Source organism: Canis lupus, chromosome 9 (genome assembly GCF_003254725.2).
Source record: "Canis lupus dingo isolate Sandy chromosome 9, ASM325472v2, whole genome shotgun sequence".
In the NCBI taxonomy this organism is placed as follows: Eukaryota; Metazoa; Chordata; class Mammalia; order Carnivora; family Canidae; genus Canis; species Canis lupus.
Genome location: NC_064251.1, coordinates 22,972,723 through 22,986,545, shown reverse-complemented (window position 1 = coordinate 22,986,545; position 13,823 = coordinate 22,972,723). Strand labels below are relative to the sequence as shown.

The window sequence follows — 13,823 nt, the reverse complement described above, 5'->3', positions numbered from 1 at the left end:
TGATTCTATGTGTGATAAAGAGAGCCAAATTTAAGGATTATGAATCTTCCCTGGATTTGTAAGCCTGTCAGATATAGGATCATGCTGTTCTGTTTCCTAGCTCATATAAGAAGTATAGATATGGGGATCCCTGGGTGGCGCAGTGGTTTGGCGCCTGCCTTTGGCCCAGGGCGCGATCCTGGAGACCCGGGATCGAATCCCACGTCGGGCTCCCGGTGCATGGAGCCTGCTTATCCCTCTGCCTGTGTCTCTGCCTCTCTCTCTCTCTCTGTGACTATCATAAATAAATTAAAAAAAAAAAGAAGTATAGATATGGAGATTAACACTTTATTTTCACACAGTAATTACTGGTAGAACCATCTAGTTCCACATGTATATATTGCCTCACCTACTTTCTTTGAAAGATTACTTGGAAGAAACTAGAGATCGACCAAAAGCAAGGATTAGTTTTCATTTTTTCATGATAGGAAATTCAGTTAAAAATAATAATTCTACTTTGGAACCAAGTGTCATTATTGCCTATGGCAAAATGCAGTAATTGTCATATTGACAGTGGCCATGCCTAGTGAATTTTAAACCCACCTCCTGCAGGTTTTTAACTAACCAGACTCAGCCTCCGGTATTTGCATGTAGAAGTTACAGACTCTTCTGGAATGTGTTTTATAGGAGACAAAGAATTCACTTCTAGAAGTTCTTAACATCTTTAACAGCAAGGTCCTAACCAGAGTGACTTGGAAGGAAATTAAGAAAAAAATGAGAGTGAATCTCTTCACTTTGAAAAGCAAAAGAATGAGAATAAGTGAAGATAATATTCTTTCTGACAAAAGTTGTGATAAATCCAGTCATGTGGGATTCTGTCTGGACCACATTTGTGACATTTGGCTGTTTTAAGTGTCTGGCTAGTGAAAATGGCAATCAGAAAACAGCAAAACAACTAAGGAGAGGCAAATGCTCATTTCAGGTATGACTCTGTAATTGTCATGTAATTAGTGCCTAAAAGGGTATCATGGCTTTAGAAGGTTCAGTCTTGCTCCATTACTTGATAACTGTGACTTTGGGAGAGTACCTATTTCATGTCTTCATATATAATCCTCATTTGAAAAATAGGGATAATAGAATAAAGTCAAACCATGTGAAATTGCTATTTTTTAAAGGTAAAAGAATGATTACATATTGACAAGTTCCTTTTTTTAAATTTATTTTTTATTTTATTTTTACATATTGACAAATTCCTACGATTCAACGTAATAGCTTCTATTTCATGGGATTATTGTGAAAATTAAATGAGAAGTGCCTATAAAATGCCTAGCATACTGTTTAGTTCAAAGTGCTCAATAAATGGTAGATATTATTATCCTTAAGTGAATCACATTATTATTTTCAATATAATCACACTCAAAATCCATTGACTTATAAACTTATATATCAAAATTTAAATCCAAGCTATTAATTTACTAGAATACAAGGAGAGAGGGCAAAATGATTTTTCCTGTAAATATTTGCAAGGCAGTTACTGCTCACAGAAATGCAAAATGGGAGAGAATAGTCTTTTTTGTGTCTGACTTCCTTCAGTAAGCATAGCGTTTTCAAGGTTCATCCCTGTTGCATTATGTATCAGTATTTTGTTATTTCTCTTGCTAGATAATATTTTTTTGTAAGGACATACTCCACTTTATCCTTTGATCAATTAATGGACATTTGAGTTGTTTCCACTTTGGGTCTATTATGAATAATGCTGCTATGAACATTTTTGTACAAAAGAAAACACTGTATGATTCCATTTGTAGGAAATGTCTGGAGTAGGCAAATTCATAGAGAGGAAGTCAATTAGTGGTTGCCAGGGCTGGGGGGGAAGGTGGGTTGGGGGGGGTGACTCCTATTGGGGTTTCTTTTCTCAGTGGTGAAATGTCCTAAAACTGGACAGTGGCAATAGTTGCACAATCCTGTGAACATATTGAAGACCACTGAATTGTGTACTTTACAAGGATGGATTTTATGGTGTGTGAATTATATTTCATTAAAGCTGTTTTTAAAAAAACAGTGAGAAACATTTCATAACACACGTTCACCCCATAAAGAGAGAGAACACCTGATGCTTTATGCAGTTTATTATCTTAAGGAGAAGCATTCTGCCTTAAGAAGAGTTTCACTAATTTTGTGTTTAATCTACTCCCATTACAAGCATAATGTGCTTCATTCAAATTCTGCTCAGCATTTGTGATTAGAGTCTGACTCAAATTACTTGAAGAACTGAGTTGAATTTTATTTTATTTATTTTTTTAAGATTTATTTATTTATTCATGAGAGACACACAGAGAGAGGCAGAGACATAGGCAGAGGGAGAAGCAGGATCCCTGCAGGGAGCCTGATGCGGGACTCAATCCTGGAGCCAGGATCATGACCGGAGCCAAAGGCAGATGCTCAACCACTGACCCACCCAGGCATCCCCTGAGTTGAGTTTTTAAAAGGCAGTGGAGACCATGAAAAAAATGCAAGTGTAACTCCAAGCTAGTAGGATGGTACCAATATTACAAATCTAATGAAATCAACCAAGAAATAGGCTCATTTAAGAATCTAAAGGCCCCTGAAAGGAGATTTTGCAATTTAGAAACAGGAAAAGTTAGAGCAGTTCATTTGTGATTTTCAGGTACTCGTCTGCTCTATAAGGTTTAGAGTAATTCAAATGTGCTATAATTTTTCAGGAACATTAACGAATTGATAGTAGGTGGTCTCTAGCTTATAATTAATGTGTTTCATAGTAAAGATGGTGGTAGTGATGTTTTTAAATATCCTAGTGCCCAATGGATTTCATTTTTGTAGGTGATTTGCAGCTCCTCTGAGTAAAACAACTTATATTCAATTATGGAGACTGATAAATGGGCTTTTGTCCCCCTCGGATTACCACAAAGCACTAATGGTGTCTTCTGATGGCCGCTTTCTTACAGGGAGCAAAAACTATAACTACATTTCTTTCAAACTCTCAGCAGCATCTCCAGGTAGCAGTTTACATATTTTCTTCCACCTCTCTGGTTTCACTTGACACAACCATGCCATTCACCACTTCTTCCACGACTGTCTTAATCTTCCTTGTTCTCTTTATATCTGAGTTAAATTTAAGTATAAAATGTTAACTCAGGAGAATGACTCTGCTGGTGTATAATATTCAACTCTAAATCATTATTATCTTATATATTTTTTTCCTAAAAGAAACCCAACCCATCCTTTTTCTTAATCTTGTCCAATTTATAAATAAGTGTAGAAAATGTGCCACTGTCCCCAAATTCACAAATTTTCTACTTTCCTTCCAAAGAGAAATATACAATATTGAATTAAGCCAAATGCACTTTTCATCTTTTTTTTTCTTTTTCTTTTTAGGATCCCAGGATGTCTCAGGACAGCAATATCTTGGGCCAAGAAAATCACCAGGTTGGGGGAGTGTGACAAACTTCCCGTTTTGAGGGTTTCTTTATGTTATATGCCTGATTTTCAGAATCCCTAGGGCAATATCTGCTCTCTTGAGAATTGATCTCTTTTTACTTTTCACCAGTGGCATTTAATGAGTAGTAAGCTACTGAGTGAGGATTCAGTCTCCCAGGAAACGTGTGAAATTAGAACACTTACCTTTCTCCTCTTCAATGTGTATCTGATCATCTGGAATTGTGATTTTGCATCTTTTAAAGAAAAGAAAAAGAAACATGAAAAGATGTTATTGCCATTTTGAAAATGAAGGCCTGTTCTGCTTTTTTTTTGTTTCAAAATAAAGTCTGCATAGTGTGTGTGTGTGTTGTTGTTGTTGTTGTTTTTTTGGTGTGCGTTTTAATGCTGTGTCTGTACTTTTTCTCCTTCGACCATGCTTATTACTTTGAACTTGAGTTTCTTACTTTTCAACTTGACACACACACACACACACACACACACACACGACTTCAAAACTGACCTGCTTATGCCATATTAGAAGCTTTTGTAACAGTGGAAGTTTAAATCTTATATTATTGAGTTTCTTGAGTTTGGTAGTAGAAGACAGTTGCCATAGCAACACTGATGATTCTCAAACTGGTCCCACAGACCTCTGCAGCCTGTTGTTCATTTCATGACCTTTCAAGGAGAATTTTTCAAAGCTATTGTACTTTCAGCACACCTGGGTGGCTCAGTGGTTGAACGTCTGCCTTCGGCTCAGGGTGTGGTCCTGGAGTCCTGGGATTGAGTCCCACATTGGGCTCCCGACAGGAAGCCTGCTTCTCCCCCTACCTATGTTTCTGCCTTTCTCTATCTCTTATGAAAAAATAAATAAAATCTTTAAAAAAGTTATTGTACTTTCAATTATGTATTAATAATAAAAATGAGCAAAAGCATAATCTGTATCAGTCCCACACATGACCTCAGGTAAAAAGGCCATACCTGGTTATTTGGGGGATGGGTGTACTTTTGTATATTTTTGTTTTGTTGTTTGTGATATGTGTGCAGTTGCTTTTGTGCTAGGGATTGCATTCTTGCTGGGGAATGAGTGACAGGGTTTAATGTATCGATGTTTAAATAGTACAGCAGGTAGACACACTGGCACATACCTTGGATTCTAACAGACTTACCTGCCGTCATCTTCCCCTTCCAGAAGGCGGCGGTAAGTAGCAATTTCCTGCTCAAGTCGGGTCTTTATGTCAAAGAGAATATTGTATTCGTTGCTCTGGTATTCTGTCTCGGCCCGTATCTGCGTCAGTTGGACTTCTAGGTTGTCCAGTACTGTCTGGATGGTGGCCAGTTTGTGACTGTAACAATCTTTGGTGTTGTCTAGTGTATGCTCCAAGGTTTCTTTCTATAAGCATAAGAAAAAGTGGATGTTTCTTTCTTTTTTTTTTCTTTTGGAGTTCAATTTGTCAACATATAGCATAACACCCAGTGCTCATCCCATCAAGTGCCCCCCTCAGTGCCTGTCACCCAGTCACCCCCACCCCCGTCCACCTCCCTTTCCACCACCCCTTGTTCGTTTCCCAGAGTTAGGAGTCTCTCATGTTCTGTCTCCCTTTCTGATATTTCCCACTCACTTTTTCTCCTTTCCCCTTTATTCCCTTCCACTATTTTTTATATTCCCCAAATGAATGAGACCATATAATGTTTGTCCTTCTCCGATTGACTTATTTCACTCAGCATAATACCCTCCAGTCCCACCCACATCGAAGCAAATGGTGGGTATTTGTCGTTTCTAATGGCTGAGTAATATTCCATTGTATACATAGATCACATCTTTATCCATTCATCTTTCAATGGACACCGAGGCTCCTTCCACAGTTTGGCTGCAGTGGACATTGCTGCTATAAACATCGGAGTGCAGGTGTCCCAGCATTTCACTGCATCTATATCTTTGGGGTAAATCCCCAGCAGTGCAATTGCTGGGTCGTAGGGCAGACCTATTTTTAACTCTTTGAGGAACCTCCACACAGTTTTCCAGAGTGGCTGCACCAGTTCACATTCCCACCAACAGTGCAAGAGGGTTCCCCTTTCTCCACATCCTCTCCAACATTTGTTATTTCCTGCCTTGTTAATTTTTCCCATTCTCACTGGTGTGAGGTGGTATCTCATTGTAGTTTTGATTTATATTTCCCTGATAGCAAGTGATGCAGAGCAACCACTTGTTGGCCATGTGTATGTTGTCTTTGGTGAAATTTCTGTTCATGTCTTTTGCCCATTTCATGATTGGATTGTTTGTTTCTTTGCTGTTGAGTTTAATAAGTTCTTTATAGAGCTTGGATACTAGTCCTTTATCTGATGTTTTTGTTAGTTGAAGACTTAAGAGGTGGTTCAATTTTAATTTCTTTTGAGAATTTTGACAGCTAGTCACTGTGGGCATTATTCATATTTCTAGCTTTGTCTCCCACTGTTTCCATCTAAGGCAACCTCAGCCAGCTACTAGGACCACTAGGGGTCTTTTGTTTGTTTTTAGCTCCACACTCACTGGTGTCTTACTGTGGTATATTGTATTATTGTTCTTAATATTTGCCTCCTCTCCTCCTGATTTGTGGTGACCCTCCTAAGTGGAGGAGTAGGTTTCGGTGGATGCCAGGCTTGATCATGTGACTTTCTTTGGCTAAGGAAATGTAGGTGAAACTGACAAATGCCTTTGTGGAGGAGGAGCTTTAGGAACTAACACATGGTCTGGCCATTACTCTTTTCTTTCTGCTGCAACACTGGCATGCCTTGGCTAGAGTCTCCTCCCTTAGCCTTACCCCTGGAGTGGAAATGTCACGGAGCGGAACTGCAGCCAACCCATGATGGATGTAGTGTTGTTATAAGCCACTGTGATTTGGGGGTTGTTAACAAGCATAATTTTATCAGGAGCTGACTGATTTGCTTAGCCTGGAATGTCTTTACCTCTATTCTGCAACTACAAATTTATCTCAAGTTTTCCGGTCTAGTTGAAATGCCACTTTCTGTGTGAAGTCTTCTAGATCTACTTGTTCCTGTGCATCCTTGCAGTGCATTACTCTTGTCCTGGATTTCTTTCTGTGTTTTAATTATAATCAGTGGTTTGGCCTCTTTCCCTGCCAGCTCTGCAGAGACGAGATGTTATTTCCTAGAGGTTTCTGCATCTCTAGAGTTCCTCACACAGGCACTTAGTAAACACACACTGCATTCAGAGCGGGAAATTAAATGTGCTTTACCAGACTGAGGAGGGACTGCAGTTCTATCTCCAGGTTCTGGTAGGTGCGTCTCAGCTCCTTTACTTGAAACTCAGCTTCTTTTAACTCTTCATTGCTCCCTATGACTTGTTGCTGCAGAGATTCAGTCTAAAGTTAAAAAAAAAAATGAGTAAGGAGAGAAAGGAAAGAAAAAGAGTTATCTTTTTTTTAAAGGAAGGACAACTTCTACACATTGGCTTACCCTCTGAGTTATGCTATTACCTGTTTCTCAAACTGTTCTTTGGCCTTCTGAAGGTTCTCTTGGGCAATTACTTCATACTTCTGCCTCATTTCATTCATGGTGGTACCAAGGTTCAGGGCTGGAGCAGCATCCAATTCTACACTGACAGTATTGCCCAGGTGTCTGTGTAGGCTGTCCACTTCCTACAAGAGTGAAAATCCTGATTACAGTCTACAGCATGTTCTCACTTGAGGCTGAGCAGAAAAGATATAATAATAACTCTTACGGCTTCTTTCATAGGGGAGGAATAAAAAAGAAAGACAATAACTTAGGTGGGGCTTATTCCAGTCCAGGTACTTCTCTGTCATTGAACCCTGACCATTCACATCATTATTATTGTCATTTTTTTTTACCATCCTCCCCCTCCCCTTATTATCATTATTAGAGCCATTCTGTCATTCCCAGCACCACATCTGAATATTTTCTCACCTCTTGATGTTCTTTTTTGAGGATATCCAGGTCTTTACTCAGTTCTTTAACTTGAATCTCCAAGTCTTTTCTAGTTAGGGCTAGATCATCCAAGACCTTATTCAGGCCTTGGAGATCACTCTCCACTGTTAGGCGGATCCCCCTTTCAGTCTCATACCTGTGAATTAATTGGTATGCAGAGATAATGGAGTCCTTCTGAAGCCATTATAGAAGAGATAGTCTTAATATAATGAGACATTTTTATGTAGCACATGAGGATTAATTTCAATACATTGTGTCCCTCTTTATACATTCCAAAAATGTTCATGAGAACCCAGGAATCAGATAATTTGCTCCATAATGTAATCTTTGTAATTTGGAGTGATTGGTAAAAAAAAACAATCTGAAATAACTCCTAAAAGTTTTTAAATTCTAGAATATACTTTAAAAGAAATAAAAATATTTTAATTAATGTGTCAGCAAAAGATTCTCATTATTGATATTAAATGGTTAGATTTATGTAATGAATACACTTGATCAATTTATTTTTATTACTTTGTAAGCAGATGTATCCAAAGGGAATTGTCTTAAAGAATTCATGATTCTTCCTTACAATCTTATATACTCTCATTTTTATTAAACTAGCAAAACTTTACAAAATGATAACACAATGGGATATTCAGGTGCTGACTTAGTAAAATTGGAATTAATGAATATTTACTGCTTTAATCTTCAGATCTGCCTTCCCATTTCTTTTTATCTGATCTCTTGTAGCATTCAAGTGCTACTCTTCTAAACCACAAAGAACTTTCAGTACCAATGCAGTGTACGTATTCAGGATGAGAAAGCCCTAGGGTAGGTGCTATTTGTGAGCAACAGCTGTGATTACATGTAGTGTGATATGGCTATAAGAGAGTGAACACTATCTGAGTTGGTTTAATCATAGTCCTAGTTCTTTGGTTAGTCAGACCCTATTATAAAACACTAGCAAACTTAGATGCATCAAAGGTCACCCCTGGAATTTGGGTCATACATTTGCAAGCACTAGAAAGAGCATGGATGACTAATTTAGAGAATCACTAAACATAGACACATGGCTCGCTTTAGATAACAGAAGGACAGCACTGCAGAAGGAGAGTTGTAAATTGCTTTGGTATTACTCTAAATGGCAGAATTAGTTTCAATGGGTGAAAAGGTAGATGCGAGGTTCCCCGAAAAGAATGTTCTAGTAACCGGAGCTAACCAGTGAAAACAGTATTAGTTATACCCAGTTACACCCTGGGTGACCAGATCAGACTGTGGGAGAGGAAAGTGTAGCCTTGAGTGCTGGGCCAGATTAGATAGATTCTACTTCTACTTCTGGAAGTACTTAAGGAGTAGCTCCTTTACCAACAAGAACGTGGAAAGCTGAGTGTCATCAAGAACAACTAAAAGAAATCCCTTTTCAGGAAGTTTTACCATGGAGTTAGAACCTACCTCAGCCTGAAGTCCTCAGCAGCCAGTTTGGCATTATCAATCTGCAGGACACAACGAGCATTTTCCAGTTGTGCCTTTTTAATCTGGAAAATAGAAAGAATGACATTTTCAACTGGACAGGAGTTTAAAATGAGTGTATCCTCAGATACAGCCACTATTCTATCAAAGATGATGCTGGCAAATTGAACACCAGTAAAAAATAAATTAATATATAAAAAAAGAATTTCCACATGAAAATAGAAAGAATAATGATAAATGGGCATTTAACATAATTGAGTCATAAAACATAGTTCTTGTCCCTAGGATTTGGTGAGCTTTCTTACGGTTTTAAAAAGGAAAAATTCTTTCTACTTGAGCCATCAAACCTTACTGAGTGCCTGTCATTTGATGTTGTTCCTGCTTAGAATATTCTTGTTACCCCTCCTCATTTGGTGAACTACTTCTTTTCCGCATCTCATCTTAGACATCATTGCTTAAAGGAAGCCTCGGTGATTTCCTCAAGGCAGAACTGGATGAACTGCCTATGTTCTCACTGCCCTGCCCAGCCCTCCTTGCTAGCATTTATCCCTCTGTGTGGGATAAATGTTCCTTTTGTCTCTGCCTGTTTCCCCCTAAATCACGTATGTTCACCATGATATTCCTCAATGCCCAGCATGGTACCCAGCAGCTAGTGTGTACTAAATATTGGCTAAATGAATGGACACCTGTTATGTGAGAGTTGTGCTAAGCACTGGAACTGTCAGGATGGGTATGCCCTCGATTTAAAAAAAAGGGGGAATTCACCTAATGGGTGAATTCTCTACGATACATAAGGATCTCGTCTGCTTTTAAAAGATGTTATAGTGACATGTATTTTTTAAAGATTTTATTTATTTATTCATGAGAGACAGACAGAGAGAGAGAGAGAGAGAGAGAGTGAGAGAGAGAGAGAGAGAGGCAGAGACACAGGCAGAGGGAGAAGCAGGCTCCATGCAGGGAGCCTGACATAGGACACCATCCGGGGTCTCCAGGATCCCGCCCTGGGCTGAAGGCGGCGCTAAACCGGTGCCCCAGTGACATGTCTCTTTCAACAGATCTAGTCCTGGAGTGAGCTGCCTTCCTTCCTATACTGAGTCTGCCCCCCCCCCCCCCGCCCCAAATGGAACAGATGACTGTGTCTATGTGTTTGGGATGATCCAAAGTAGATTCAGAAACATGAATCATGAGACAGGTAGGGGAGAATGGTTTGCTGATTTTGACCATTTTTAGTGGGAGCCTGAGAAGAATGACCTGTTGGCAGAGAGATAATTTAGACACCTTTGCCTCACCTCCCCGTAGTTCCTGAAACCCCCAAAGTAACTTACAGTGGAGTCTGGTTTAAATTTCACTGACGTCTAATACAACACAAGAAAAAGAGACTTCCTGGTTAGGAGGTGGCCTTTGCTTTAAAGGAATATGAATGTTAAAAAAATAGAAATGAAAATGAATGGGATTTTCCCCCTTTGGTTAGATAAGAATTTGAAAGCAAAGCAAGTGCTCCTGTCATATCTGAACCCTTCAATTAGGAGCAAAGTCCATATCCTTTATTGCACACAACTGATAAAACAGAGCTCCATCTTTTGTGAGAGTAGGTTGTGGTATTGCAACAAATTTGAATTGGGGGCAATAGAACATTTTGTTCCTGTAGAAGTGATTTCTGAACTTGTGATGATGATGATGAGATCATTAAGCAGGACATTTAAAAATCTAGACGTCATTGAGGTGCTTGGGTGGCTCAGTCAAGTGGCTGACTCTTGATTTCTACTCAGGTCATGATCTCAGGGTCCTGGGATTGAGCCCCACATAAGGCTCTGTGCTCACCAGGGAGTCTGCTTGAAATTCTCTTTTTCCTCTCCCCATCCCCCTGCTCTGTCTCTCTCAAATAAATACATCTTTTTAAAAGATATTTTATTTATTTATTCATGAGAGACAGAGACAGACAGAGAGAGAGAGAGAGAGAGAGAGAGGCGGAGATATAGGCAGAGGGAGAAGCAGGCTCCATGCAAGGAAGCCCAATGAGGGACTCGATCCCCAGACCGGGGATCACACCCTGAACCAAAGGTAAACGCTCAACCGCTGAGCCACCCAGGCATCCCAATAAAAGAATCTTAAAAAAAAAAAAAAAAAAGAATGCTATATTCTTTCCCCTTATTTCCACCCTGAATCACTTTGTCATTCAAATTTATGATACAGTATCTTAATACTTATATTATAGCATTTACATAAATTAAAGGAAGAATTATCTCTAAGTTGACTGGGAATTCAAAAGTTAATGGGAATTGGGTGAAAAAACAGATTTATCATCATTGAAATTTCAGCTCTTCTCAGAAAAAAAAAAGTTTACTATTCACTTAGACTTGTCCTGGTAAACTGACAAAAATATGGATTTTATTTTCATATATTCTATGTAATTAGATTTTAAAAAGTGAAAAAAAATATGTACAGTCATCCAATTATGTAGTCAGCTACCCCAGCACTAAAAGTAGATGATAGAATGCACCATTTTTTTAGATATAGCATTTCAGCCTAATTGCTTTATAACATCCATTTGGACCCACCTAACATATATGCCCTTTTGGTATATATATCCTGCAGCTCAAAGGTGGAGTAGAAAACACAGGCGTCATCCCTTACCTGCTTTTGCAGCTCTTCCATTTGTTTGTAATATGCACTGTAGTCCTTGGCGCTGGGCGTGTTTGTTTTATACCACTCCTTGATCAGCGATTCAAGCTTGGAGTTGGACTTTTCCAGGGACTGCACTTTTGCTAGGTAGCTTGCTAGGCGGTCATTTAGGTTCTGCATGGTTGTCTTCTCATTACCAACAAACAGGTTTCCTTTGGTGTGATCACCCCCATAGCCCCTCATATGCCTGGAGGTTGAGATGCGGATGCCCTGACCTCCAGCTCCCCCATAGACGCTGGGTGCAGCCCCAAAGTACTGCATGTCCTCCTTCCTATACATGGAGCCACTCATGCTGAGTGCAGAGGTCTGTGGGGAGGAACTCAAGCCTCTGTGGAAGTTTCTGCGACTGAATTCCATTGGGGATTCTAGGAGGAAGCACCTGTAGCTTCTGGATGGCTGGAGCAGAGTCTGAGTCTCAGTGGTGGATGAGCTGACCTTTTATAGAGTTCGTAGGAAAGAAACGCCTCCTCTGCTGACCTCTTCTGCTGACATCTCGCTTTAGGATTGACACCACTGTCCACCGTGCCTTGCTTTGTTTTTTTCTTTTTCCCCTTTGTACAGCGATCTGTTTAGTTTCATTCCAGAAATTATCACTAGAGGCATTTCTTAGAGGCTTTTCTCAGGGGCGATTCCTTTTTTTTAAACAGAGGCAACAAAAGGAAACGGAAGATGTATTCTTTTAGCCTTTGCACCTGCCTTGACAGATTTTTTTTTCATCCTAATATACACAAGAAGAATATTTGCAAACATTGTGAATAATTTAGGTACCTAAAAAGACAGATGTGGGTACATAATAGTAAGTTACACTGGTGATCAAGAACAATGTTTTAGAATCTTTTAAAATTTGTCTTTTTCTTTTTGGGGAGAACATTTAAGTTCTATTCTTTTAGTAAATTCCTAAGTACAGCCTTATCAACTCTACACACATTTTACATTAGATCCTCAGACCTTATTCATATTAAAGATGAAAGTTTTTATCCTTTTACCTCTCCCTATTTTCTCTATGCCCCACACCCCCCCAGGCCCTGGCAACCACTGTTTCCACAAGTCTGACTTTTTTTCTTTCCTTTAGATTCCACACGTCAATGATATCATGCTGTATTTGTCTTTCTCTGTCTGGCTTATTTCACATAGCCTAATGCCCCCCGGATCTATCTATGTTGTTGCAAATGGCAGGGTTCTCCCCTTTTTTGTGACTGAATAATATTTCAATGTGTGTGTGTATGTGTGTGTGTGTGTGATTTTATCCAGTCATCCTTTTGTGGATCTTAGGTTGTCTCTATATCTTGGCTGTTGTGAGTAATGCCACAATGAACATAGGAGTGCAGATACTTTTGAGATAGTGATTTTGTCTCCTTTGGATATATACCTAGAAGTGGGTTTGCTGGATCATATGGTAATTCTATATTTAATTTTTGAGGAACCTCCGTATTATTTTCCATAGTGGCTGCACCATTTTACATTCCCACCAGTAGTGTGCAAGGGTTCCCTTTTGTCCACATCCTCATCAATATTTGTTATCTCTTGTGTTTTTGATGATGACCACTGTAACACAATGAGGTGATATCGTGGTTTCGATTTGCATAACAACGATTTATAAGTATGGATAACCACTCTTCAGAATCTCTGTTTTATGCTTTAAAAAAAAAAAAAGATTTTCTTTATTTATTCATGAGAGACACAGAGAGAGGCAGAGACATAGGCAGAGAGAGAAGCAAGCTCCTCACAGGGAGCCTGATGCGGGACTCGATCCCCAGACTAGGATCACGCCCTGAACCAAAGGCAGACACCCAACCGCTCAGGCACCCAGGCATCCCTTTTTTTTTGGTTTTTGTTTTTAAGTTTATCTCTGTTTAGAGGTTATATTTTATAAAACGATTAAAATATTTTGTACAAACAGAAAACCTCAAGTATTTAAAACAGGGATGAAACATTTATACATTTGGAGATGAAGTTTGGGGAAGTGAATTAAATGAATTTAGGTGATTTTGAAGTTTTACCCCCAATTCTAATGTTCTAGAGACTAGATAATTCATTTAAAGTTTTCAGTCACTGCCTGGGCTTTGGATCTTGTTCCCTGAAAACAGAATAAATAGCATAGTGCTGTGCACCTGACCTGGTGCATGGAGTCTCTCTCCTCTGTTATAAGGTCAGCTCAGCACCCACCGTGAGACAGATTGCTTGCTCCATCCATTCTGAAACTACAGCTGCTCCCTGCTAGAATCTCCAATGGATTTCACTGGCAGTGGTTTTCATGGAAGCCTCATCTTTCCTACGGGGCCGCAGGCTCACGGCATTAGGGGAGCTATGTATAGTCAGGGTGTGTG

General features: G+C 39.3%; 1 protein-coding gene and 1 long non-coding RNA gene across 2 annotated transcripts in view; one reads left to right on the top strand and one right to left on the bottom strand.

Annotated features, from left to right (window-relative positions):
• Positions 1-3,776, top strand: part of LOC118355830 (uncharacterized) — a 50,447-nt gene extending 46,671 nt beyond the window's left edge. The window contains exon 2 of the long non-coding RNA XR_007412876.1: positions 3,376-3,776. This is a non-coding gene — a long non-coding RNA (uncharacterized LOC118355830). The remainder of the gene's footprint in view (positions 1-3,375) is intronic.
• Positions 2,256-11,923, bottom strand: KRT20 (keratin 20). The gene is made up of 8 exons (XM_025439681.3): positions 11,449-11,923; positions 8,797-8,879; positions 7,342-7,498; positions 6,894-7,055; positions 6,654-6,779; positions 4,587-4,810; positions 3,622-3,671; positions 2,256-3,102 (listed from the first exon to the last, which is right to left on the bottom strand). The coding sequence occupies exons 1-8, from the start codon at positions 11,851-11,853 to the stop codon at positions 3,005-3,007; spliced, it is 1,305 nt and encodes a 434-aa protein (XP_025295466.1). The 5' UTR covers positions 11,854-11,923; the 3' UTR covers positions 2,256-3,004.
• Positions 11,924-13,823: the final 1,900 nt, after the last annotated feature.

Bases quoted from the DNA above. Each gene is read 5' to 3' on its own strand.
- KRT20 (XM_025439681.3), bottom strand. From the start codon at position 11,853: ATGGAATTCAGTCGCAGAAACTTCCACAGAGGCTTGAGTTCCTCCCCA. The intron at 7,056-7,341 runs GTGAGAAAATAT...TCACTCTTGTAG, and splicing joins TCAAAAAAGAACATCAAGAG to GAAGTGGACAGCCTACACAG. The intron at 6,780-6,893 runs GTAATAGCATAA...TTTTAACTTTAG, and splicing joins AAGAACAGTTTGAGAAACAG to ACTGAATCTCTGCAGCAACA.